This window comes from Pleurodeles waltl, chromosome 12 (genome assembly GCF_031143425.1).
Source record: "Pleurodeles waltl isolate 20211129_DDA chromosome 12, aPleWal1.hap1.20221129, whole genome shotgun sequence".
In the NCBI taxonomy this organism is placed as follows: domain Eukaryota; kingdom Metazoa; phylum Chordata; class Amphibia; order Caudata; family Salamandridae; genus Pleurodeles; species Pleurodeles waltl.
Genome location: NC_090451.1, coordinates 607,669,595 through 607,694,946, shown reverse-complemented (window position 1 = coordinate 607,694,946; position 25,352 = coordinate 607,669,595). Strand labels below are relative to the sequence as shown.

At 46.3% G+C, this 25,352-nt stretch overlaps 1 protein-coding gene across 3 annotated transcripts in view; it reads left to right on the top strand.

Annotated features, from left to right (window-relative positions):
• The window catches only part of ARHGEF11 (Rho guanine nucleotide exchange factor 11), a 787,362-nt gene that overhangs the window by 557,181 nt on the left and 204,829 nt on the right, over positions 1 to 25,352 (top strand). For all 3 annotated transcript variants that reach the window (XM_069217872.1, XM_069217873.1, XM_069217871.1), the window contains one exon: positions 1,892 to 2,009. In XM_069217872.1, coding sequence (XP_069073973.1) covers positions 1,892 to 2,009 — 118 coding nt within the window. The remainder of the gene's footprint in view (positions 1 to 1,891; positions 2,010 to 25,352) is intronic.

The window sequence follows — 25,352 nt, the reverse complement described above, 5'->3', positions numbered from 1 at the left end:
ATTTGGAAGCGCAAGAGGAGGGAATGCTCCAGCCAGACCTGGACAAAGCCACAATAGTGGTGATACATAAATCAGGGAAACAGGATTCACAACTTGTGACATATCGCCCGATCTTGCTGCTTGAAGTAGAGACTAAGATCCTGGCTACAATACTGGCTACTAAACCATTACTGGAATTCGGGAATCCCCACTGAATCATTACTGGAATCCTGGAGCCATAGCATAAGCAATTTTGATGGGTTTGAATGTCAAAACAATACACAAAACTACAGAAAGAATCATCCATCAAACTAATACGCAAATGATGAAATATTGTATTTATTTCTCAAGCAAATATAAAAAAGATACATTCTCACTTTAATAGGAAGGTTGGGACTTTTCTAAATTCAACTCTGGCCACCTATTTTCCATACTATATTCTGTTAGATGCATTTGTGCTGGTCCTCTAAATCAAATTGTGGACACCAACTTCAGTTTAGCCTCCAATTTCAAAGCAGCTTTAATTATATACACTTAACCTATTAATATTATTTCATAGGGGTCAAAGTACTGCATGACTCAAAATACTTATTTGAAGCAAAACAACTTGCACACATCTGGCCTAGCACTAGATGGCAGGAATGAACACAGTATGTGAATCTACAGCAGTACATGCCACAAACTGATGCGTACATGGTAACATTTTACTCATACAAACTTTGTTTCCTGATGCACATATTCCTTAGATGCCTTAGTGCATCGTCTTAAACATGTAGATGTTAATAGCTGTTGAGTACTAGAGTAATGAAATAAAGAATTGTGGTGTGAATTACAACATTAGGTAAAGCACTTAAATACCATAAAGTGGCAAAACTGGCCTCACCACTCTTTCCATGAGGGTAATATACAAAATAGCAAGATTCCAATACGTGCAGCTTGCTTCCACCACCTCAACCACAAATGTTGATGGTATGAAGCCTAAATGAGTTTAGCTGTTGTCCTCTCGGAAATAACTTATGTCTTGTGAACTGGTTGAGGCGGTTCTTCTTCCTCCCATGTCATTCTAGTGGTAATTTGTTTGTTCAGGCTTCTCAGATCTGGGCAAATGCTTCTAATTGCCCTAATGCAAGGCTAGTAGCTTGGGTTCTTTGATAACATTTTCCTGACCAAGCCTAAATATTTTCATCTACCTCCCGAAGTTAACATGGTCTCATTGTGAATTCTTGTCCTGTATTGTGGCCTTCACTTTCCCTTTAGCACTCGAAAGTTGTGACTTTTCATTTCACTGATGTCTTAAAGCAGTTGATCATGTTTTACAAGTAAATGTCTCCAAGATGACTTATAAATCTGTTTGAGTGCACCCACTGTAATTGTTGAGTTCTGCAAAGATCCAGGTTCCCGCTCTCAATCTGTTAGATTATGCTCTTCCCACTATCTGTAATTTACTGCACTTCTGAGTTTGCTTTTGGTGGCAGGTACTATTTGGTGACATTTTTATGGAGACCTTTTCATCATAACATATTTCTTGTTCTCGGTTATGGTCTTCAGAGGGGCTTTTTGTCATGGAGCTCCAGTCATCTGAAACTTTTATTTCAAGACACTTTTAGTTCCTCTTTCCTCAGCTGTTAAGTTGCTGAGCTTCAGTCTTTTTGCAGTAACCCTCACTCGAATGTGTCCCCAAGGGGAAACCCTGCCTGAAACAAACCATTACTCAATAATAATTTTTTTTTTCCATCCATCAGTCCTTTCTGCGAGCGTTAGCTTTCTTATCTTGTTCCATCACTAGAATAAAGAAACGTCTTTTTGGGTCTTCGGTGTAATGCATTGTGTGATGTATAGTATAACTGATCTAACTGTATAATGTATTCATTTTATATGTGTTTTCTCAATATGTGTCATTTCTTTACTGCAGGAAGCAGAAAGCAGCCCACAGTGTCGACGACTTCAACTCAAAGACCTCATTGTCTCAGAGATGCAGCGCCTGACGAAGTATCCCCTTCTGCTGGATAACATAATAAAGCACACAAATGGTATGGTTATCAAAGTTTTTAATCAGGCAAATCCAAAGTACCAATCACAGAATTCCTTTCTAAATGTGGCCTATTTTAATAGCTGTAGATTGAACGAGTGCTAGAGAATCACGATTACCATTGCTATCCAAAAAAATATCTATTGCTCTCTTGATATACAGGACAAAAGGAGAGTATAGACATATCCTGCTGCACTGGGCTATACTGGTTGTAAAAGGCTGTTATCCTGTGTCATAGCAAGGAGAGGACCTTTAACAACTGGTATAGCTTGAGGCAGAGGGGCAATAAGGCTATTTGTCCTTTCCACTTACTTAGGGTAGAATGTTCTAAAGTAAAAAAGGAGAAACATAAAGACACATATTGGAATGTTGGAACAGCAGTCTTAGACTAGCCATTATAAGCCCATGGCTACTCCATTGTCTTTTTGGAGCTCTCAACTTTCCAATGTTTTAATAAACATTGTAGTCTCAACATCACTTTTTGTGGTATTTCATTGACTTATGTTTCATGCATCCCTAACCATTGTTTGAAGGTTTGACTCACAATAAAGTTTTTGTCTCTATGGTGTCTTTTAATTACTTTCAAATGGAGTTATTAAAGATGGGATCTAAGCACTTGGCTTTCAAGGCTCACTTGAGTTTAAGGTTTTTATTCAGCCCATATTTTCAATTTCAGTTACAAAGCTGTGCCTCCTTTAAATGCCACCTTCTACTCCCCTGCTGTCTTCTTATTTGGCCACTAATTACATGGGAGTGCTGATCCTATGTTTTGCCTGGGTCTGCATTTTGGTAACATGTTGGTGTGCTCTGGTCACCCCATCCGGTAGTAACGTATTGCAGGAAAGGCACAGAGTCCTGCAATAATTCAGATGGTATCCTATTTTGGTAATAGTGACATGGCTTGATGTGTTAGGTGGTTACTTATAGTGATGATTTTAGCAAATTTATGGATGTGTCTCGTATCCTCAGTCAGCTTTTTCTGCATTCTCAAAAATAGTACATGGTTGGTCCACAAACCAAAGGCAATTGGCAAGTCTCAAAATAGAACTAATATAGTTCCCAAAGCTCAGATCTGCAGCAATTCTCCCTTACGTTGTTCATTGTTTTTCCTGTGCTGTGGATCATTTTATTGCCCAAATTGACATCTAATAAGCTAGTTATGTCAATGAGATATTGTAGTCCATGAAGAACTATAGTTGCCAATGTTTTGCTTGTTTCTGATAGATCAAAAACTGGGATCTGTTTTCTTTTTTATTTATTTGCCAGTTGAGGCAATATTAAAGAGTGCTGGGACTCCTCATGCATGTAGCTATCTGACTTGATTTTCCTTCAGGACCACATTTAATCAAAGAGGAGATGCTTTGGAAAATGTGTCTGCCAAGATCTTTGAAATTGAGCCAGCTCTGGCATGTTTCTTATGATGTGATCATATCTTTTGAGATGCTCATTAATAGTTTGACTATGGCAGGAAACTAGGCTTTCATCGCATCTGTGAGGCCCCTATAGAAAATCGGAAGGATTGACCAAGTCATGCCTTACCTACTGTTAGAAATGGGTAAGAGAATGACAGGCAACTAGGCCTTCAGCACAGCCGTAAGATCTGTACAGAGGACAAGCACAACTGACTAAGTTTAGCCTTACTGGTCCTTCGCCTGCATATGCACATGTTTAGCTTATATAGTCATTAATCTGTGCTCACCAAGGGTAGGGACCCTTACAATCTTTACCTATTTCATACGTTGGAAGAATTACTTCGATAAACTTTAGGCTGATACTACAGTCTTTCTTAATGATAAGTAAGAAAATATTCTGGTTTCTTCATTCCACCCCTTGCTTGTAAAGCGACCACTTGCCCAACTGATTTACAGGTTTAACCAAGCCCTTGGTACAGCTGCAGCTTGAACTCTTCACCTTTCTAAGGCTGTGACTTGCCTATGGAATTCATATGTTCGATGGCATCTGTCGCTGTAGATACGCATGTTCTGCAATAGCTCGCCATCTGGTGTTGGGCCGGAGTGTTACAAGTTGTTTTTCTTCGAAGAAGTCTTTCGAGTCACGGGACCGAGTGACTCCTCCTTTTGTCTCCATTGCGCATGGGCGTCGACTCCATCTTCGATTGTTTTTTTTCCGCCATCGGGTTCGGACGTGTTCCTGTCGCTCCGAGTTTCGGAACGGAAAATTAGCTAATTTCGGAAGATTTTCGTCGGTATTGTTGCGTTCGGGATCGGCGTACTTAGATTCCACACCGCATCGAAGATCGAAGAGCTCCGGTGCCCTTCGGGGTAGTTTTTCGATCCTCCGTCAGGGCCTGGTCGGCCCGACCGCGTGCTGAAGAACACCGATGGAACGGACCCCGTTCCGTTTCTGCCCCAAATGCCACAATAAATACCCCTACACAGACCAACACTTGGTCTGCAACCTGTGCCTGTCACCTGAGCACAGCGAAAACACCTGCGAGGCCTGTCGTGCGTTCCGGTCCCGAAAAACACTCCGAGACCGTCGAGCCAGAAGACTTCAAATGGCGTCCGCACCGACAGCCCAACGGGAGTTCGAGGAACAGGAAGAAGAAGGTACCTTCTCAATCCAAGACTCAGACTCCGAAGGATTCGACGATACACAAACCGTGAGTAAGACGTCGAAAACCACACAAAAAAACATTTACAAGGCCCAGGGGACGCCACTGCCACCAGGCCATGGCTCGACCCATAAGTTCGGTGACCGACCGTCGGCACCGAAAAAGGCCCAAACAGTGCCGAGATCGTCCGACTCCGGTCGAGACACCGGCACGCAGCCTTCTCGGGACCGAGAAAGTGCTGGAGACAAGCCTCGACACCGAGATGCCGGTGTGGACACGGCTCGACGCCGAGACAGCGGCACCGAAACAGATCGACGCCGAGAGGTTTCGGCCCCGAAAAGGAAAAAAGTCACCTCGGAGCCGAAAAAACACGCAGACAAAGTTTCGATGCCGAAACAAACTGCAAGCGACCCAGCTTCAGGCTCTTATACGGAAGAGCACTCGCTAACCTCCCAAATGCAAAAGCATAGGTTTGAGGAAGAGCTACAAGCAACTGATGTGGACCATACGCAAAAGCGTATCTTCATTCAGCAGGGGACAGGAAAAATAAGCACCCTTCCCCCCATTAGGAGAAAGAGAAGGTTGGAGTTCCAGACGGAACAAGCACCACAACCAAAAGTGGTGAAAAGAGTTACACCACCACCCTCTCCTCCGCCCGTGATTAACGTTTCACCAGCACAAACTCCATCACACTCCCCAGCTCACACCACCATGAGCCAGGGTGACCAAGATCAGGACGCATGGGACCTATACGACGCCCCAGTGTCAGATAACAGCCCGGAGGCATACCCTACAAAGCCATCTCCACCAGAAGACAGCACCGCGTACTCTCAGGTGGTGGCTAGAGCAGCACAATTTCACAACGTAAGCCTCCACTCAGAACAGGTCGAGGATGATTTCTTGTTCAACACACTCTCCTCCACCCACAGCTCCTACCAAAGCCTGCCTATGCTCCCTGGTATGCTCCGGCACGCAAAAGACATATTTAAGGAGCCGGTCAAAAGTAGGGCAATCACACCAAGGGTGGAAAAAAAGTATAAGCCGCCTCCTACGGACCCGGTTTTCATCACTACACAGCTGCCACCAGACTCTGTTGTTTTAGGAGCAGCTAGGAAAAGGGCCAACTCTCACACATCTGGAGATGCACCACCCCCAGATAAAGAAAGCCGCAAGTTCGATGCAGCTGGTAAGAGAGTCGCAGCACAAGCTGCAAACCAGTGGCGCATCGCGAACTCCCAGGCACTACTTGCGCGCTATGACAGAGCCCACTGGGACGAGATGCAACATCTCATTGAACATCTGCCCAAGGACTTCCAAAATAGGGCAAAACAAGTGGTTGAGGAGGGACAGACCATCTCCAACAACCAGATACGTTCCTCCATGGACGCTGCAGATACAGCTGCACGGACAATTAATACATCTGTAACTATCAGAAGGCATGCATGGCTCCGAACGTCTGGATTTAAACCAGAGATTCAACAAGCAGTTCTCAATATGCCTTTTAATGAAAAAGAACTGTTCGGTCCAGAAGTGGACACAGCGATTGAGAAACTCAAAAAAGATACGGACACTGCCAAAGCCATGGGCGCACTCTACTCCCCGCAGAGCAGAGGGAATTACAGCACATTCCGTAAAACGCCCTTTCGAGGGGGGTTTCGGGGTCAAAGCACACAAGCCAGCACCTCACAAGCAACACCGTCCACTTACCAGGGACAGTATAGAGGAGGTTTTCGGGGACAATATAGAGGAGGGCAATTCCCTAGAAATAGAGGGAGATTTCAAAGCCCCAAAACCCCTACTACTAAACAATGACTCACATGTCACTCACCCCCTCCACACAACACCAGTGGGGGGAAGAATAGGTCATTATTACAAAGCATGGGAGGAAATCACTACAGACACTTGGGTTCTAGCAATTATCCAACATGGTTATTGCATAGAATTTCTACAATTCCCTCCAAACATACCACCAAAAGCACAAAATTTAACAACACACCATTCCAATCTCCTGGAGATAGAAGTGCAGGCACTATTGCAAAAGAATGCAATCGAATTAGTGCCAAACACACAAATAAACACAGGAGTTTACTCACTGTACTTTCTGATACCAAAGAAGGACAAAACGCTGAGACCAATCCTAGACCTCAGAGTAGTGAACACTTTCATCAAATCAGACCACTTCCACATGGTCACACTACAAGAAGTATTGCCATTGCTAAAACTGCACGACTACATGGCAACTTTAGACCTCAAGGATGCTTATTTCCATATACCAATACACCCATCGCACAGGAAATACCTAAGGTTTGTATTCAAAGGAATACATTACCAATTCAAGGTACTGCCTTTCGGATTAACAACCGCACCAAGAGTCTTTACCAAATGTCTAGCAGTAGTCGCAGCACACATAAGAAGGCAGCAAATACATGTGTTCCCATATCTAGACGACTGGCTAATCAAGGCCCATTCGTTAATAGAGTGCTCAAATCACACAAATCATATCATACAAACCCTCTTCAAACTAGGGTTCACCGTCAATTTCACAAAATCCAAAATTCTGCCACGCAAGGTACAACAATACCTGGGAGCCATAATAGACACATCAAAAGGAGTAGCCACTCCAAGTCCACAAAGAATTCAAAATTTCAACACCATCATACAACGCATGTATCCAACACAAAAGATACAGGCAAAGATGGTATTACAACTCCTAGGCATGATGTCATCATGCATAGCCATTGTCCCAAACGCAAGACTGCACATGAGGCCCTTACAACAATGCCTAGCATCACAGTGGTCTCAAGCACAGGGTCACCTTCTGGATCTGGTGTTAATAGACCGCCAAACTTACCTCTCGCTTCTGTGGTGGAACAACATAAATTTAAACAAGGGGCGGCCTTTCCAAGACCCAGTGCCACAATACGTAATAACAACAGATGCTTCCATGACAGGGTGGGGAGCACACCTCGATCAACACAGCATACAAGGACAATGGAACGTACATCAAACAAAACTGCATATCAATCACCTAGAACTTCTAGCAGTTTTTCAAGCACTAAAAGCTTTCCAACCAATAATAGTTCACAAATACATTCTCGTCAAAACAGACAACATGACAACAATGTATTATCTAAACAAGCAGGGAGGGACGCACTCCACGCAGTTAAGCCTGCTAGCACAAAAAAATTGGCATTGGGCAATTCACAACCAAATTCGCCTAATTGCACAGTTTATACCAGGGATACAAAATCAACTCGCAGACAATCTCTCTCGAGATCACCAACAGGTCCACGAATGGGAAATTCACCCCCAAATTCTGAACACTTATTTCAAACTCTGGGGAACACCTCAGATAGACTTGTTTGCGACAAGGGAGAACGCAAAATGCCAGAACTTCGCATCCAGATACCCACACAAACAATCCCAAGGCAATGCCCTATGGATGAACTGGTCAGGGATATTTGCTTACGCTTTTCCTCCTCTCCCTCTCCTTCCTTACCTGGTAAACAAACTCAGTCAAAGCAAACTCAAACTCATATTGATAGCACCAACTTGGGCAAGGCAACCCTGGTACACAACGCTGCTAGACCTATCAGTGGTACCCTGCATCAAATTGCCCAACAGGCCAGATCTGTTGACACAGCACAACCAAAAGATCAGACACCCAGATCCAGCATCGCTGAATCTAGCAATCTGGCTCCTGAAATCCTAGAATTCGGGCACTTACAACTTACCCAAGAATGTATGGAAGTCATAAAACAAGCAAAAAGGCAATCCACCAGGCACTGCTATGCAAGTAAATGGAAGAGGTTTGTTTGCTACTGCCATATTAATCAAATACAACCATTACACACAACTCCAGAACATGTAGTGGGTTACTTGCTTCACTTACAAAAATCTAACCTAGATTTCTCTTCCATTAAGATTCACCTTGCAGCAATATCTGCATACCTGCAGACTACCTATTCAACTTCCCTATATAAGATACCAGTCATTAAAGCATTCATGGAGGGCCTTAGGAGAATTATACCACCAAGAACACTACCTGTTCCTTCATGGAACCTAAATGTTGTCCTAACTAGACTTATGGGTCCACCTTTTGAACCCATGCACTCCTGCGACATACAGTTCCTAACCTGGAAGGTGGCATTTCTCATCGCCATTACTTCCCTAAGAAGAGTAAGCGAGATTCAGGCGTTTACTATACAGGAACCTTTTATACAACTGCACAAAAATAAAGTCGTCCTAAGGACCAATCCTAAATTTTTGCCAAAGGTTATTTCACCGTTCCATCTAAATCAAACAGTGGAACTTCCAGTGTTCTTTCCACAGCCAGATACCGTAGCTGAAAGGGCACTACATACATTAGATGTCAAAAGAGCATTGATGTATTACATTGACAGAACAAAGAACATTAGAAAGACTAAACAACTCTTTATTGCATTTCAAAAACCTCATGCAGGAAACCCAATTTCAAAACAAGGTATAGCCAGATGGATAGTTAAATGCATCCAAATCTGCTACCTTAAAGCTAAACGACAGCTGCCCATTACACCAAGGGCACACTCAACCAGAAAGAAAGGTGCTACCATGGCCTTTCTAGGAAACATCCCAATGCAAGAAATATGTAAGGCAGCCACATGGTCTACGCCTCACACATTCACCAAGCACTACTGTGTAGACGTGTTATCCTCACAACAAGCCACAGTAGGTCAAGCCGTATTAAGGACATTATTTCAGACCACTTCCACTCCTACAGGCTGATCCACCGCTTTTGGGGAAATAACTGCTTACTAGTCTATGCAGAACATGCGTATCTACAGCGACAGATGCCATCGAACTGAAAATGTCACTTACCCAGTGTACATCTGTTCGTGGCATCAGTCGCAGTAGATTCGCATGTGCCCACCCGCCTCCCCGGGAGCCTGTAGCAGTTTGGAAGTTACCTTCAATTATTTATATATGTATCATCTCAACCTTAAATAGGTGCATACTTAGTCACTCCATTGCATGGGCACTATTACTACAATTCAACTCCTACCTCACCCTCTGCGGGGAAAAACAATCGAAGATGGAGTCGACGCCCATGCGCAATGGAGACAAAAGGAGGAGTCACTCGGTCCCGTGACTCGAAAGACTTCTTCGAAGAAAAACAACTTGTAACACTCCGGCCCAACACCAGATGGCGAGCTATTGCAGAACATGCGAATCTACTGTGACTGATGCCACGAACAGATGTACACTGGGTAAGTGACATTTTCATTCTACTGGTTCTGTACCTGTTGGTGGGGCTGCTTTCCCAGCATTATTTCCACCAACAATTCAAACATTGATTTAACACTTAAGCAGTCAGCTTTTTGTTTTATCCACAGTCATCTGCCCTTCACCAGGCCTCTAGAATAATGCTGTCATAAGTGCTGCCTACTTTTAAGAAGTCAACAATGGCTGTATTGTTTTCTACACCTTATCACAAATTGTACAAAACAAAAACAAACATGACAAAACCACTGCCAGATACACAAGTGAATTTTTGAGCTCTACATTGCAGCCTTTTTATTAAGGGATGTATTACCAATAGAATCCAAATTGAGATTACATGTTACAACGTATTTGGCAAACAGTAGTGTTAATATTGAAATATCTGTCAATTTTTAACATATTTGATAGAGACTTCTAGCTCTAGATTCCTTACCTTACAGTTATCCCAGGCATCAGATTGGATCCACAAGATGTTTTGTGAGCGGTACCCTTGTGCGGCGATAGGTGGCATTGATTGGCTCTGTGTGTGTTGTCCACGTCATCCCCGCTGGAAAAGATGCCCGTGGCACCTATATAGGCACCACTCAGGCATTGATTGACTCTGTGTGTGTTGTCCACGTCATCCCCGCTGGAAAAGATGCCCATGGCACCTATATAGGCACCACTCAGGCATGCTGACGTCATCTTTTTTCTTTCCGCACCAGTCAGCACAGATCCGTAGCTACCCCTTCCTTCACTTTTTGACTGACCTTTTTCAACTTTTGTTGAGACTTTTTCGAGGTTTTCCTCCTGATGTGGTAGAATGCCACTGAAGAAGGGCGACTTCAAGCCATGAGACACGTTACTGGCTGATGTCAGTGACAACCCTGCACCTTGTTTGCCTGTGGTGCCTCGAGCACAACCACAATCTGAAAGTCATGCTCTGTCAGAAGGTTTTGATTGAGTGCTCCCTCAAGCTGATGGCAGCCCGAAGTATGACGCCACACTGTTCGAGGTCCCAATCGAGAGGGAGATCCCGGGACTGGTTGCTGTGTCTGAAGTCGTCATCTCATTCCAAATCTATGGGACATTCGGGTAAGTCCCAGCACAAGAAGTCATCTACGCGAGTGTTTTGACTTATTTATGTCTGTCAACCAACGAGTTGTGGAGTGTCAGCAGTCTGGGCCTCGCTCCGAGATGGAGCCTCTGTCTGAGACTACTCAGCACTTACCCGAGCAACTCCAGCCCAACTTAGACTTTTCTGATGCCATGTGCCTCATATTAGGCCGGGCCGACCCCTTTGGCGCGATTTCGGGCCCCATAGGGTAAGCTGGGGTCCCTTCTGGTTCCGTGCCGGCACTCCCGTGCCAGTGGGGCCTCAAGGATCCATTCCTGGTTCTGAATCGACGTGACCTACCACCTCCACTTTCCCTGGCGCCGGTCTCAATGTCAATGCTCCTGGCACCCACCAGTGGCGCCATCCCTATTTTGATCACTGATTCCAATACAGAGCCGAAGGATCATCGCTCAGCGTCGCATCCGGCACCATTGGGAGCCTTCCCTCCCAGATCGGACCCTGAGCTCTCTTCCTATGGTTTAGGACACAGGGAGAAATAGGAAGGGTCATTGGACCCCGAGGAAGTGCAGCTGTATGAACAAGATATGGACTAGTGTGAGGAACTGTGTGACCTGGACACTTCCCCAGATGCTGGCATGCTTTCTCCCCATTCTGTGGCAACAAAGGAGGGAGCATCTTTCGCAGTGGTGGCCTTGAGGGCTGCAGAAATTCTCAACCTTCAGTTGCCCTCGGTGGTGGTCAAGTCCAGTGTCTTAACAGAGGAGATTCAGCCATAAGTGTTTTCATCTGAACCGCTTCTCTCATTCAATGGAGCCGTTACAGATGTCCTTTTTGGTTCCTGGTCCAAGTCTAACACGGGGGCTCCTGTGAATAGGATAATTGTCTGTTGCCACTGCCCCACCCCAGGGGACCCACGTTTCCTCACTCAACACCTCACCCCTCAGAGTGTGGGGATCATGGCTTCCACCTCCCATGTTAACCTTGGTGCGTTCTCTACCACTCCACGCGATAGGGAATCCAAGATGCTGGAGTCTCTTGGGAAAAATGTTTTCTTCCACCAGCCTGGCATTGCTTTCTGTGAACACTGATTCATTTTGGGCAGATACTTCCATGCTGCGCGGGATACAGTTGTGCAAGTGCTGCATACAGTCCCAGAGGAGGACCAGGCTGTGTTCTCCCAAGCTGTAGCAGACAGGAAAGACGCAGCAAAGTTCTCAAATCGCTGTGGACTCTACACAACTGACTCAAACGGCAGAGCAGTTTTGTCAATGGTGGCCGTCTTCAAACTACTGGGTTATCCAGGTATGTCACGTCTTCTTTGATGGACATGTCCTTCAGTGGCTCTTGTCTCTTTGGAGACCAAACAGACTCAGCACTCAAATGTTTTAAGGACAGTTACAGTTGGGCTACAACATCCCCCTATCCCCGCAGCTGCAGCCTCCAAACCCTTTTAATTTTCCCCTTATACTATCACAGGCATCCGGTTTGCGGCATTATGCGTCATCACCTGCTCCACTGGGAGTCCATAACATTGGATAGGTGGGTTTAGCAGGTAGTCCAAATGGGGCTACTCACTCACTCAATCAGTCAGTTTTTATGAAGTGCAACTACTCACCCGTGAGGGTCTCAAGGTGCTAGTGGTGAGTCTGGACCTCATTCGAAGAACCATGTTTTGAGGTTCTTCCTCAAGAACCTCCCCCTTTCGTCACTGCCTGTAAACCCCCTCCTCCATGCCATCATCTCAAGACAGGCTTTCAGAGGATCATCTTTCTCTTCCCCACAAGGAAGTTGCGGGGTTCTTAGCCACAGGAGCCATAGAAGGGGTCCCAATGCCAGACGGAGGTAGTGGTTGCTATTCCCGTTACTTTCTGGTGCCAAAGAAGAATGGAGGCCTTCATCCTATTCTAGGTCTGAGGTCCCTCGACTACTTACTCAAGCAGGAGAAATTCAAAATGCTCAAACTAGCTCAGGTCCTTTCTGCCCTGGACCTGGGAGACTCAATGGTAGCATTGGACTTGCAGAAAGCATATTTTCACATTTGCGTCCTGCCTGCCCACAGGCATTACCTGCTGTTCATAGTCTGTCATGAGCATTTTCAATTTGCTGTGCTCCCCTTTGACCTGAACAGTGCCCCTTGGATGTTCACCAAGGTGATGGGGCAGGCCCAGCTCATCTGCGGAGATCAGGGGTGTAATTCTTTTCCTTTCTCAACAACTGACTGCTGAAGGTGGGCTCGCGCCAGCTGTTGTCTCCCACCTCTAGACTAAGGCAAATCTCACTTGGGTCACTATAAACATGCTATCGTCATCTCTGATTCCCTCTCAGACGTCCTTTTATCGGAGTCATTCTGGATAGATTGCAGTTTCAGGCTTATTCCCCAGAGCGACGAATCCAGGTTATTCATGTTTCACCCTCTATCCTAGATTTCTGTTAGACAGACTCTGAAACTGTTTGAACTCGTCCTTTGTCCTGCTGGTAACAAATGCATGTTTGCATATACTGGCCCTACATTGGGATGTGAAGTTTCAGTGGGCACTGCATCAGAGGAATTTCTCCAACATGGCCCATATCTCGAAGGGAACTGCGAAAGATCTGCAGTGGTGGCTCACGAACTAGGATTTGGTCAGAGACAGACCACTGATTTCCCCAACCAGAGCTCACAGTAGTGACAGTTGAATCACTCCTGAGTTGAGGCGGCTATTTGAGAGAGGTGGAAATCGGAAGACTCTGACTTCCAGCAGAATCCAGACTCCACATCAATATTCTGGAGCACCGAATGATCCAACTGGCTTGTTCAGGTGTTCTTGGACAACACCAGCTCTATGTGGTACTGCAGCAAACACAGCAGGCTGGGGTCGGATTCTGTCAAGAGGCCCTGCATCTCTGGACATGTCTGGAACATCAGGACATTTTCCTGGTGGTTCAACACCTGGCAGGTTCTCTATACACCAGGGCAGACAAACCCAGCCGCAGTTGCTTAGCAAATCGTGAATGGCGTTTCCATCCAGAGCAGGTGCAAGCTCTCTTTCAGCAGTGGGAAGAACCTTAGTTAGAGCTATTCACCTCAGTTAAATGCTGATTGTCAGCAGTTTTGCATGCTGGAGTTTTCAAGGCGGCTCTTGCTCAGTGATGCTTTTCATCTAAATTGGAGCTCAGTTCTCCTGTATACATTTCCGGCCATACCACTTATGCCCAGAGTTCTCAAGAAGATCAAGAATAACTGTGCCCAAGTCATCCTTGTGGCCCCGGATTGGGCACAGAGAGTCTGGTATCTTGAGCTACTGAGTCTGGCCATCGATCCTCCAATCAAGCTGCCCTTTTGGGAGATCTTCTGTCACAGCAGCATGGGAGGGTTCTCCACCAGAACCTGTCCAGTCTCTGCCTTCGTGGTGGAGATTGAGCACCGGCAAGTGATAGCCTTTGACCTTCCTCCCGAAGTCTGTGACGTCTTCTTGGCAGCCAGACGGTATATGCCTGCCTTTGGAAGAAATTTGTGGTTTGGTGTTTGGACAGAAATGTTGATCACCTTTCTTCCCCCTTTCTCCCTTTCTCAGGTTCTTCTCTTTATTCTATCTCTTGCCCAGCAGGGCTCTGCTCTGGACACTCTTAAGGGTTATCTTTCTGCTACCTCTGTGTTCCTAAGATTGCCTGATCAACCTTTCTCTTCAAACTCCTATTGCACATAGATTCTTGAAAGGTTTAGTCCATTGTTTCTCCCCTTCTCCCTTTATCATGCCACAGTGGGACTTGAATCTGGTGCTGGCATTCTTGATGTGTGTTCCCTTTGAGCCACTTCACAATTGTCCCCTGCTGTTGCTCACCTTCAAAAGTGCTTTCCTCCTGGCTATAACATCAGCCTGACGAGTTAGTGAGTTACAGGCCATTTCATCTAAGCCGCCCTATTTATCCTTTCATCCTGACAAAGTGGTGCTTCGCACACGGGCCTCCTTTCTTCTGAAGGTGGTCATGCTCTTTCATGAAGGTCAGTCCATCACCTTACCTACTTTCTCCGTAAGGGTGAGGAGCATCTCCATCGTCTAGACCCCAAACAAGCATTGTTGTTCTACCTTGACTGCTGGTGCGAATTCTGGGCAGACGATTAACTCTTCATGGGGTGTGTTGGAGCCAGAAAGGGCCATGCTGTGCAGAAAAGTACCATCTCCAGATGGGTTGTACTCTACATTAAAATCTACTATGCATTGGCAAAGACCCAACTCCCTCAAGGCTTGTGCGCTCATTCCACCAGAGCCAACGCCGCGACCACTGCGTTTTCAAGCTGAGTTTCAGTCCTAGATATCGCCCAGGTAGCAACTTGGGCTTCTATGCACACTTTCCAAAACATTACTACCTTGACAGTCAAGCCCATCGGGATGGCCATTTTGCCTGTTTGGTTCTGCAGGACTTCCTCATCTGAAATTGGTCCACAGACCCACCTCAGGGGATGGTAAGAAATCTGCGGCTAGAAGTCTCTATCAGATGAACAAGTTAATTACCATCAGTAACGCCTTATCTGGTAGAGTCTATATCTAGCTGCTGATTCCTTTCCAATCCATCTGTCCTCCGCAAACCGATTTCTAGGGACAGAGCTGTGTCCCCAGAAGTCATTGTACTTCATGGCTCCACACTTCTGGAGTGGAAAGTAATGAAAAGAAACTGAGATTAGCGCATGCCTGTGTGGCAGCTATTCAGGTTCTGCAGATGTCATTTCTGGTCCAGACTACACCAGCGATGCACATGGACCCGAACGAAGCCACCTACTGGTGCGCAGAGTTACCTCTCCTGAAAAATCTTCCATATCCAGTCTGGTGCCTGCGTTAATTGTAAGGTAAGGAGTCTGCAACTAGAATAGTCCCTACCAGATAAGGAGTTATCGAAGGAAGGTAAGTAACTTGTTCCTCTAAACCAGAATGTGAAATCCTTTCTTTAAATCTTTTATATTTACCCAAAAATGAAGTACCTCATGTAGGAAGTTGGCTCTGTATATACTATTTCAAAGTAAGAAATAGTGTGCACAGAGTCCGAGGGTTCCCCTTAGAGGTAAGATAGTGGCAAAAGTAGATAGTTCTAATGCTCTATTTTGTGGGAGCGTGGTCAAGCAGTAGGCTTATCAGAGGGTATTGTTAAGCATTTGTTGTACACACGCAGGCAATAAATGAGGAACACACACTCAAAGACTTACTCCAGGCCAATAGGTTTTTATATTGAAAAATATATGTTCGATGGCATCTGTCGCTGTAGATACGCATGTTCTGCAATAGCTCGCCATCTGGTGTTGGGCCGGAGTGTTACAAGTTGTTTTTCTTCGAAGAAGTCTTTCGAGTCACGGGACCGAGTGACTCCTCCTTTTGTCTCCATTGCGCATGGGCGTCGACTCCATCTTCGATTGTTTTTTTTCCGCCATCGGGTTCGGACGTGTTCCTGTCGCTCCGAGTTTCGGAACGGAAAATTAGCTAATTTCGGAAGATTTTCGTCGGTATTGTTGCGTTCGGGATCGGCGTACTTAGATTCCACACCGCATCGAAGATCGAAGAGCTCCGGTGCCCTTCGGGGTAGTTTTTCGATCCTCCGTCGGGGCCTGGTCGGCCCGACCGCGTGCTGAAGAACGCCGATGGAACGGACCCCGTTCCGTTTCTGCCCCAAATGCCACAATAAATACCCCTACACAGACCAACACTTGGTCTGCAACCTGTGCCTGTCACCTGAGCACAGCGAAGATACCTGCGAGGCCTGTCGTGCGTTCCGGTCCCGAAAAACACTCCGAGACCGTCGAGCCAGAAGACTTCAGATGGCGTCCGCACCTACAGCCCAACGGGAGTTCGAGGAACAGGAAGAGGAAGGTACCTTCTCGATCCAAGACTCAGACTCCGAAGGATTCGACGATACACAAACCGTGAGTAAGACGTCGAAATCCACTCAGAGGAACATTTACAAGGCCCAGGGGACGCCACTGCCACCAGGCCATGGCTCGACCCATAAATTCGGTGACCGACCGTCGGCACCGAAAAAGGCCCAAACAGTGACGAGATCGTCCGACTCCGGTCGAGACACCGGCACGCAGCCTTCTCGGGACCGAGAAAGTGCTGGAGACAAGCCTCGACACCGAGATGCCGGTGTGGACACGGCTCGACGCCGAGACAGCGGCACCGAAACAGATCGACGCCGAGAGGTTTCGGCCCCGAAAAGGAAAAAAGTCACCTCGGAGCCGAAAAAACACGCAGACAAAGTTTCGATGCCGAAACAAACTGCAAGCGACCCAGCTTCAGGCTCTTATACAGAAGAGCACTCGCTAACCTCCCAAATGCAGAAGCATAGGTTTGAGGAAGAGCTACAAGCAACTGATGTGGACCATACGCAAAAGCGTATCTTCATTCAGCAGGGGACAGGAAAAATAAGCACCCTTCCCCCCATTAGGAGAAAGAGAAGGTTGGAGTTCCAGACGGAACAAACACCACAACCAAAAGTGGTGAAAAGAGTTACCCCACCACCCTCTCCTCCGTCCGTGATTAACGTTTCACCAGCACAAACTCCATCACACTCCCCAGCTCACACCACCATGAGCCAGGGTGACCAAGATCAGGACGCATGGGACCTATACGACGCCCCAGTGTCAGATAACAGTCCGGAGGCATACCCTACAAAGCCATCTCCACCAGAAGACAGCACCGCGTACTCTCAAGTGGTGGCTAGAGCAGCACAATTTCACAACGTAAGCCTCCACTCAGAACAGGTCGAGGATGATTTCTTATTCAACACACTCTCCTCCACCCACAGCTCATACCAAAGCCTGCCTATGCTCCCTGGTATGCTCCGGCACGCAAAAGACATCTTTAAGGAGCCGGTCAAAAGTAGGGCAATCACACCAAGGGTGGAAAAAAAGTATAAGGCGCCTCCTACGGACCCGGTTTTCATCACTACACAGCTGCCACCAGACTCTGTCGTTGTAGGAGCAGCTAGGAAAAGGGCCAACTCTCACACATCTGGAGATGCACCACCCCCAGATAAAGAAAGCCGCAAGTTCGATGCAGCTGGTAAAAGAGTCGCAGCACAAGCTGCAAACCAGTGGCGCATCGCGAACTCCCAGGCACTACTTGCGCGCTATGACAGAGCCCACTGGGACGAGATGCAACATCTCATTGAACATCTGCCCAAGGACTTACAAAATAGGGCAAAACAAGTGGTTGAGGAGGGACAGACCATCTCCAACAACCAGATACGCTCCTCCATGGACGCTGCAGATACAGCTGCACGGACAATTAATACATCTGTAACTATCAGAAGGCATGCATGGCTCCGAACGTCTGGATTTAAACCAGAGATTCAACAAGCAGTTCTCAATATGCCTTTTAATGAAAAAGAACTGTTCGGTCCAGAAGTGGACACAGCGATTGAAAAACTCAAAAAAGATACGGACACTGCCAAAGCCATGGGCGCACTCTACTCCCCGCAGAGCAGAGGGAATTACAGCACATTCCGTAAAACGCCCTTTCGAGGGGGGTTTCGGGGTCAAAGCACACAAGCCAGCACCTCACAAGCCACACCGTCCAGTTACCAGGGACAGTATAGAGGAGGTTTTCGGGGACAATATAGAGGAGGGCAATTCCCTAGAAATAGAGGAAGATTTCAAAGCCCCAAAACCCCTACTACTAAACAGTGACTCACATGTCACTCACCCCCTCCACACAACACCAGTGGGGGGAAGAATAGGTCATTATTACAAAGCATGGGAGAAAATCACTACAGACACTTGGGTTCTAGCAATTATCCAACATGGTTATTGCATAGAATTTCTACAATTCCCTCCAAACATACCACCAAAAGCACAAAATTTAACAACACACCATTCCAATCTCCTGGAGATAGAAGTGCAGGCACTATTGCAAAAGAATGCAATCGAATTAGTGCCAAACACACAAATAAACACAGGAGTTTACTCACTGTACTTTCTGATACCAAAGAAGGACAAAACACTGAGACCAATCCTAGACCTCAGAGTAGTGAACACTTTCATCAAATCAGACCACTTCCACATGGTCACACTACAAGAAGTATTGCCATTGCTAAAACTACACAACTACATGGCAACTTTAGACCTCAAGGATGCTTATTTCCATATACCAATACACCCATCGCACAGGAAATACCTAAGGTTTGTATTCAAAGGAATACATTACCAATTCAAGGTACTGCCTTTCGGATTAACAACCGCACCAAGAGTCTTTACCAAATGTCTAGCGGTAGTCGCTGCACACATAAGAAGGCAGCAAATACATGTGTTCCCATATTTGGACGACTGGCTAATCAAGGCCCATTCGTTCATACAGTGCTCAAATCACACAAATCAGATCATACAAACCCTCTTCAAACTCGGGTTCACCGTCAACTTTACAAAATCCAACATTCTGCCGCGCAAGGTACAACAATACCTAGGAGCCATAATAGACACATCAAAGGGAGTAGCCACTCCAAGTCCACAAAGAATTCTAAATTTCAACACCATCATACAACGCATGTATCCAACACAAAAGATACAGGCAAAGATGGTATTACAACTCCTAGGCATGATGTCTTCATGCATAGCCATTGTCCCAAACGCAAGACTGCACATGAGGCCCTTACAACAATGCCTAGCATCACAGTGGTCTCAAGCACAGGGTCACCTTCTAGATCTGGTGTTAATAGACCGCCAAACTTACCTCTCGCTTCTGTGGTGGAACAACATAAATTTAAACAAGGGGCGGCCTTTCCAGGACCCAGTGCCACAATACGTAATAACAACAGATGCTTCCATGACAGGGTGGGGAGCACACCTCGATCAACACAGCATACAAGGACAATGGAACGTACATCAAACAAAACTGCATATCAATCACCTAGAACTTCTAGCAGTTTTTCAAGCACTAAAAGCTTTCCAACCAATAATAGTTCACAAATACATTCTCGTCAAAACAGACAACATGACAACAATGTATTATCTAAACAAGCAGGGGGGGACGCACTCCACGCAGTTAAGCCTGCTAGCACAAAAAATTTGGCATTGGGCAATTCACAACCAAATTCGCCTAATAGCACAGTTTATTCCAGGGATCCAAAATCAACTCGCAGACAATCTCTCTCGATCATCAACAGGTCCACGAATGGGAAATTCACCCCCAAATTCTGAACACTTATTTCAAACTCTGGGGAACACCTCAGATAGACTTGTTTGCGACAAGGGAGAACGCAAAATGCCAAAACTTCGCATCCAGATACCCACACAAACAATCCCAAGGCAATGCCCTATGGATGAACTGGTCAGGGATATTTGCTTACGCTTTTCCTCCTCTCCCTCTCCTTCCTTACCTGGTAAACAAACTCAGTCAAAGCAAACTCAAACTCATATTGATAGCACCAACTTGGGCAAGGCAACCCTGGTACACAACGCTGCTAGACCTATCAGTGGTACCCTGCATCAAATTGCCCAACAGGCCAGATCTGTTGACACAGCACAACCAAAAGATCAGACACCCAGATCCAGCATCGCTGAATCTAGCAATCTGGCTCCTGAAATCCTAGAATTCGGGCACTTACAACTTACCCAAGAATGTATGGAAGTCATAAAACAAGCCAGAAGGCCATCCACCAGGCACTGCTATGCAAGTAAATGGAAGAGGTTTGTTTGCTACTGCCATATTAATCAAATACAACCATTACACACAACTCCAGAACATGTAGTGGGTTACTTGCTTCACTTACAAAAATCTAACCTAGCTTTCTCTTCCATTAAAATACACCTTGCAGCAATATCTGCATACCTGCAGACTACCTATTCAACTTTCCTATATAAGATACCAGTCATTAAAGCATTCATGGAGGGCCTTAGGAGAATTATACCACCAAGAACACTACCTGTTCCTTCATGGAACCTAAATGTTGTCCTAACTAGACTTATGGGTCCACCTTTTGAACCCATGCACTCCTGCGACATACAGTTCCTAACCTGGAAGGTGGCATTTCTCATCGCCATTACTTCCCTAAGAAGAGTAAGCGAGATTCAGGCGTTTACAATACAGGAACCTTTTATACAACTACACAAAAATAAAGTCGTCCTAAGGACCAATCCTAAATTTTTGCCAAAGGTTATTTCACCGTTCCATCTAAATCAAACAGTGGAACTTCCAGTGTTCTTTCCACAGCCAGATACCGTAGCTGAAAGGGCACTACATACATTAGATGTCAAAAGAGCATTGATGTATTACATTGACAGAACAAAAAACATCAGAAAGACTAAACAACTCTTTATTGCATTTCAAAAACCTCATGCAGGAAACCCAATTTCAAAACAAGGTATAGCCAGATGGATAGTTAAATGCATCCAAATCTGCTACCTTAAAGCTAAACGACAGCTGCCCATTACACCAAGGGCACACTCAACCAGAAAGAAAGGTGCTACCATGGCCTTTCTAGGAAACATCCCAATGCAAGAAATATGTAAGGCAGCCACATGGTCTACGCCTCACACATTCACCAAGCACTACTGTGTAGACGTGTTATCCTCACAACAAGCCACAGTAGGTCAAGCTGTATTAAGAACATTATTTCAGACTACTTCCACTCCTACAGGCTGATCCACCGCTTTTGGGGAAATAACTGCTTACTAGTCTATGCAGAACATGCGTATCTACAGCGACAGATGCCATCGAACTGAAAATGTCACTTACCCAGTGTACATCTGTTCGTGGCATCAGTCGCAGTAGATTCGCATGTGCCCACCCGCCTCCCCGGGAGCCTGTAGCAGTTTGGAAGTTACCTTCAATTATTTATATATGTGTCATCTCAGCCTTAAATAGGTGCATACTTAGTCACTCCATTGCATGGGCACTATTACTACAATTCAACTCCTACCTCACCCTCTGCGGGGAAAAACAATAGAAGATGGAGTCGACGCCCATGCGCAATGGAGACAAAAGGAGGAGTCACTCGGTCCCGTGACTCGAAAGACTTCTTCGAAGAAAAACAACTTGTAACACTCCGGCCCAACACCAGATGGCGAGCTATTGCAGAACATGCGAATCTACTGCGACTGATGCCACGAACAGATGTACACTGGGTAAGTGACATTTTCATTTCTTAGTTTATTTTAAGAACCACAGGTTCAAGATTTACAATTAATACTTTAAATGTAAGGTACTTTACTCAGATACTTTAGGAACTTTGAATGAAAGCAATATCACATACAGTCTTTGTAAAAATGGCAATAAGCTATTTTCAAAGTGGACACAGTGCAAAAATCAACAGTTCCTGGGAGAGGTAACTAAAGGTTAGTTTTGGAGGTAAGTAAAACACTTACAAGTCTCAAGTTTGGGGCATAGGCAGCCCACCGTTGGGGGTTCAAGGCAACCCCAAAGTTACCACACCAGCAGCTCGGTGCCAGTCAGGTGCCCAAAACACATAGGCGCCTATGGGGGACAGGGGTGCTCCAGTTCCAGTCTGCCAGCAGGTAAGTACCTGCGTCCTCGGGGGGCAAACCAGGGGGGTTTTGTAGTGCACCGGGGGGGGGGGGGGGAGGGGGACGACACACGAGAAGGCACACAGAGTACTCCCTCAGCGGCACAGGGGCGGCCGGGTGCAGTGAGCAAAGCAAGCGTTGGGTTTCAGGTAGGAATCAATGGAAGGACCCAGGGGTCACTCTAGCGCTGCAGGCAGGCACAGGGGGGCTTCTCGGGACAGCCACCACCTGGGCTAGGCAGAGGGTCGCCTGGGGGTCACTCCTGCGTTCAAGTTTGGTTCCTTCAGGTCCTGGGGGCTGCGGGTGCAGTGTTGGTTCCAGGCTTCGGGTCCCTTGTTACAAGCAGTCACGGTCAGGGGGAGCCTCTGGATTCTCTCTGCAGGCGTCGCTGTAGAGTTCAGGGGGGTCGTCTCTGGCTACTCTCGTGCCTGCAGTCGCCGGGGAGCCCTCCCTGCGGTGTTTGTTCTCTGGATCTTGAACCGGGGGCGTCGGTGCAGAGTGTGAAGTCTCACGCTTCCGGCAGGAAACGTGCAGTCTTTAAAAGTTGCTTCTTTGTTGCAAAGCAGTAGCTGATTTAGAACAGGGCCGCTGTTCACAGGATTTTCTTGGTCCTTTAGTCCAGGGCTGTCCTCGGAGGCTTCAGAGGTCGCTGGTCCCTGTCAGATGCGTCACTGGAGCAGGTTTTCGAAGTTTGAGACAGGCCGGTAGGGCTGGGGCCAAATCAGTTGTCGTCTTCCTCCTTCTCTGCAGGCTTGCAGTCAGCAGTCCTTCTTTTTTCAGGTTGCAGGAATCTGATTTCCTGGGATCTGGGGCGCCCCTAAGTACTGAATTTAGGGGTGTGTTTAGGTCTGGGAGGGCAGTAGCCAATGGCTACTTTCCTTGAGGGTGGCTACACCCTCTTTGTGCCTCCTCCCTGTGGGGAGGGGTGCACATCCCTTATCCTATTGGGGGAATCCTCCAAACTCAAGATGGAGGATTTCTCAAGGCAGCAGTCACCTCAGCTCAGGACACCTTAGGGGCTGTCTTGATGGGTGGGTGACTCCTCCTTGTTTTTCTCATTATCTCCTCCAGCCTTGCCACCAAAAGTGGGGGCAGTGGCCGGAGGGGCGGGCATCTCCACTAGCTGGGATGCCCTGGGGCGCTGTAACAAAGGGGGTGAGCCTTTGAGGCTCACCGCCAGGTGTGACTGCTTCTCCAGGGGGAGGTGAGAAGCACCTCCAGCCAGTACATGCTTTGTTCCTGGCCACAGAGTGACAAAGGCATTCTCCCCATGTGGCCAGCAACATGTCTGGTGTGTGGCAGGCTGGCAGGAACTGGTCAGCTAAAACTAGAAGTCGGGTATGTATTCAGGGGGCATCTCTAAGATGCCCTCTGGGTGTATTTTACAACAAATTGCACACTGGCATCAGTGTGCATTTATTGTGCTGAGAAGGTTGATACCAAACTTCCCAGTTTTCGGTGTAGCCATTATGGAACTGTGGAGTTCGTGTCTGACAAACTCCCAGACCATATACTCTTATGGCTACCCTGCACTTACAATGTCTAAGGTTTTGCTTAGACACTGTAGGGGCATAGTGCTCATGCACATATGCCCTCACCTGTGGTATAGTGCATCCTGCCTTAGGGCTGTAAGGCCTGCTAGAGTGGTGACTTACCTATGCCACAGGCAGTGGAAGGTTGGCATGGGACTCTGAGGGGAGTGCCATGTCGACTTAGTCATTTTCTCCCCATCAGCACACACAAGCTGTGAGGCAGTATGCATGTGCTGAGTGAGGGGTCCCTAAGGTGGCATAAGACATGCTGCAGCCCTTAGAGGCCTTCCATGTCATCAGGGCCCTTGGTACCAGGGGTACCAGTTACAAGGGACTTATCTGAGTGCTAGGGTTGTGCCAATTGTGGAAACAAAGGTACAGTTTAGGGAAAGAACACTGGTGCTGGGGCCTGGTTAGCAGGGTCCCAGCACACTTTCAAATCATAACTTAGCATCAGCAAAGGCAAAAAGTTAGGGGGTAACCATGCCAAGGAGGCATTTCCTTACACCTCAGATCACTATTCACGTTAGACGATAACCCTGTATTATGTACCTCAACATATCTTCAACATTCATCACTGATACTGATTTCAGCACATTTTAATGGATGCTGGGCCATGTACTCCTTTTCTTCTACAAGAGCTCCAAGTTTTGTGGGTACAACTTATGGTACTAGTTAAAGTGTGAATAATATTTAGATCTCATTTTCAGAGTTCAGTGTTGGAAAATAGTATTTCGGTGATTAGAATTCAGGGTGCTCTTTGCTTGGTCACTTTTAAAATCGTCTTTGACCATCATATGCCTAACCCGTAATTTCAAGACTGGACCCCCTTTGTCTAACCTGACTGGCTTTGCCCTTCCTGATTTAAATCTTTAGAATTTGGTAATAATTACAGTTCAAGTTAGCCAGTTCAGTCCAATAAATTACTTATTCTCGTATGAAGCAACCTCTTGAGCTTCTTTAGTTTCACTTCATTTTGTGCACCTCATTTGTTCTCACTTGAAACTGTTCAAATTATCTTCCAATGCTACGACTTGGTAATTTAGTTTATCAAACTTTCCTTCAGTATGAAAAATAGATGGTTCAAAGCAAACTTCTATCACAAGTTCTCACAGTGGTGAATATTTAGTATGTACTCCGAAAAGATATAAATTGTATCAAGCCTAGCAGCCAGTTCCTTTCCTTTGTAAATTATCCTGATGGAAAAGACAGCCATCCCCTGGCTCCACTGACATTAAGTTAAACTTTGCGTACTTCATTCACCAAGACCCACATACAGGGCCCAGAACTCAGAAAAAGCAATCTCCAGGTGCCTCAAGGCACTGTCTCATTATGCTCATCTTTTATGCAAGTGTTAAGTTTTCCCTGTTCCTTTGCATTACCATTGGCTGCCTCTGCAACATTCCCCACTCCTTTGCTTCCGCATTTCCTGCGTC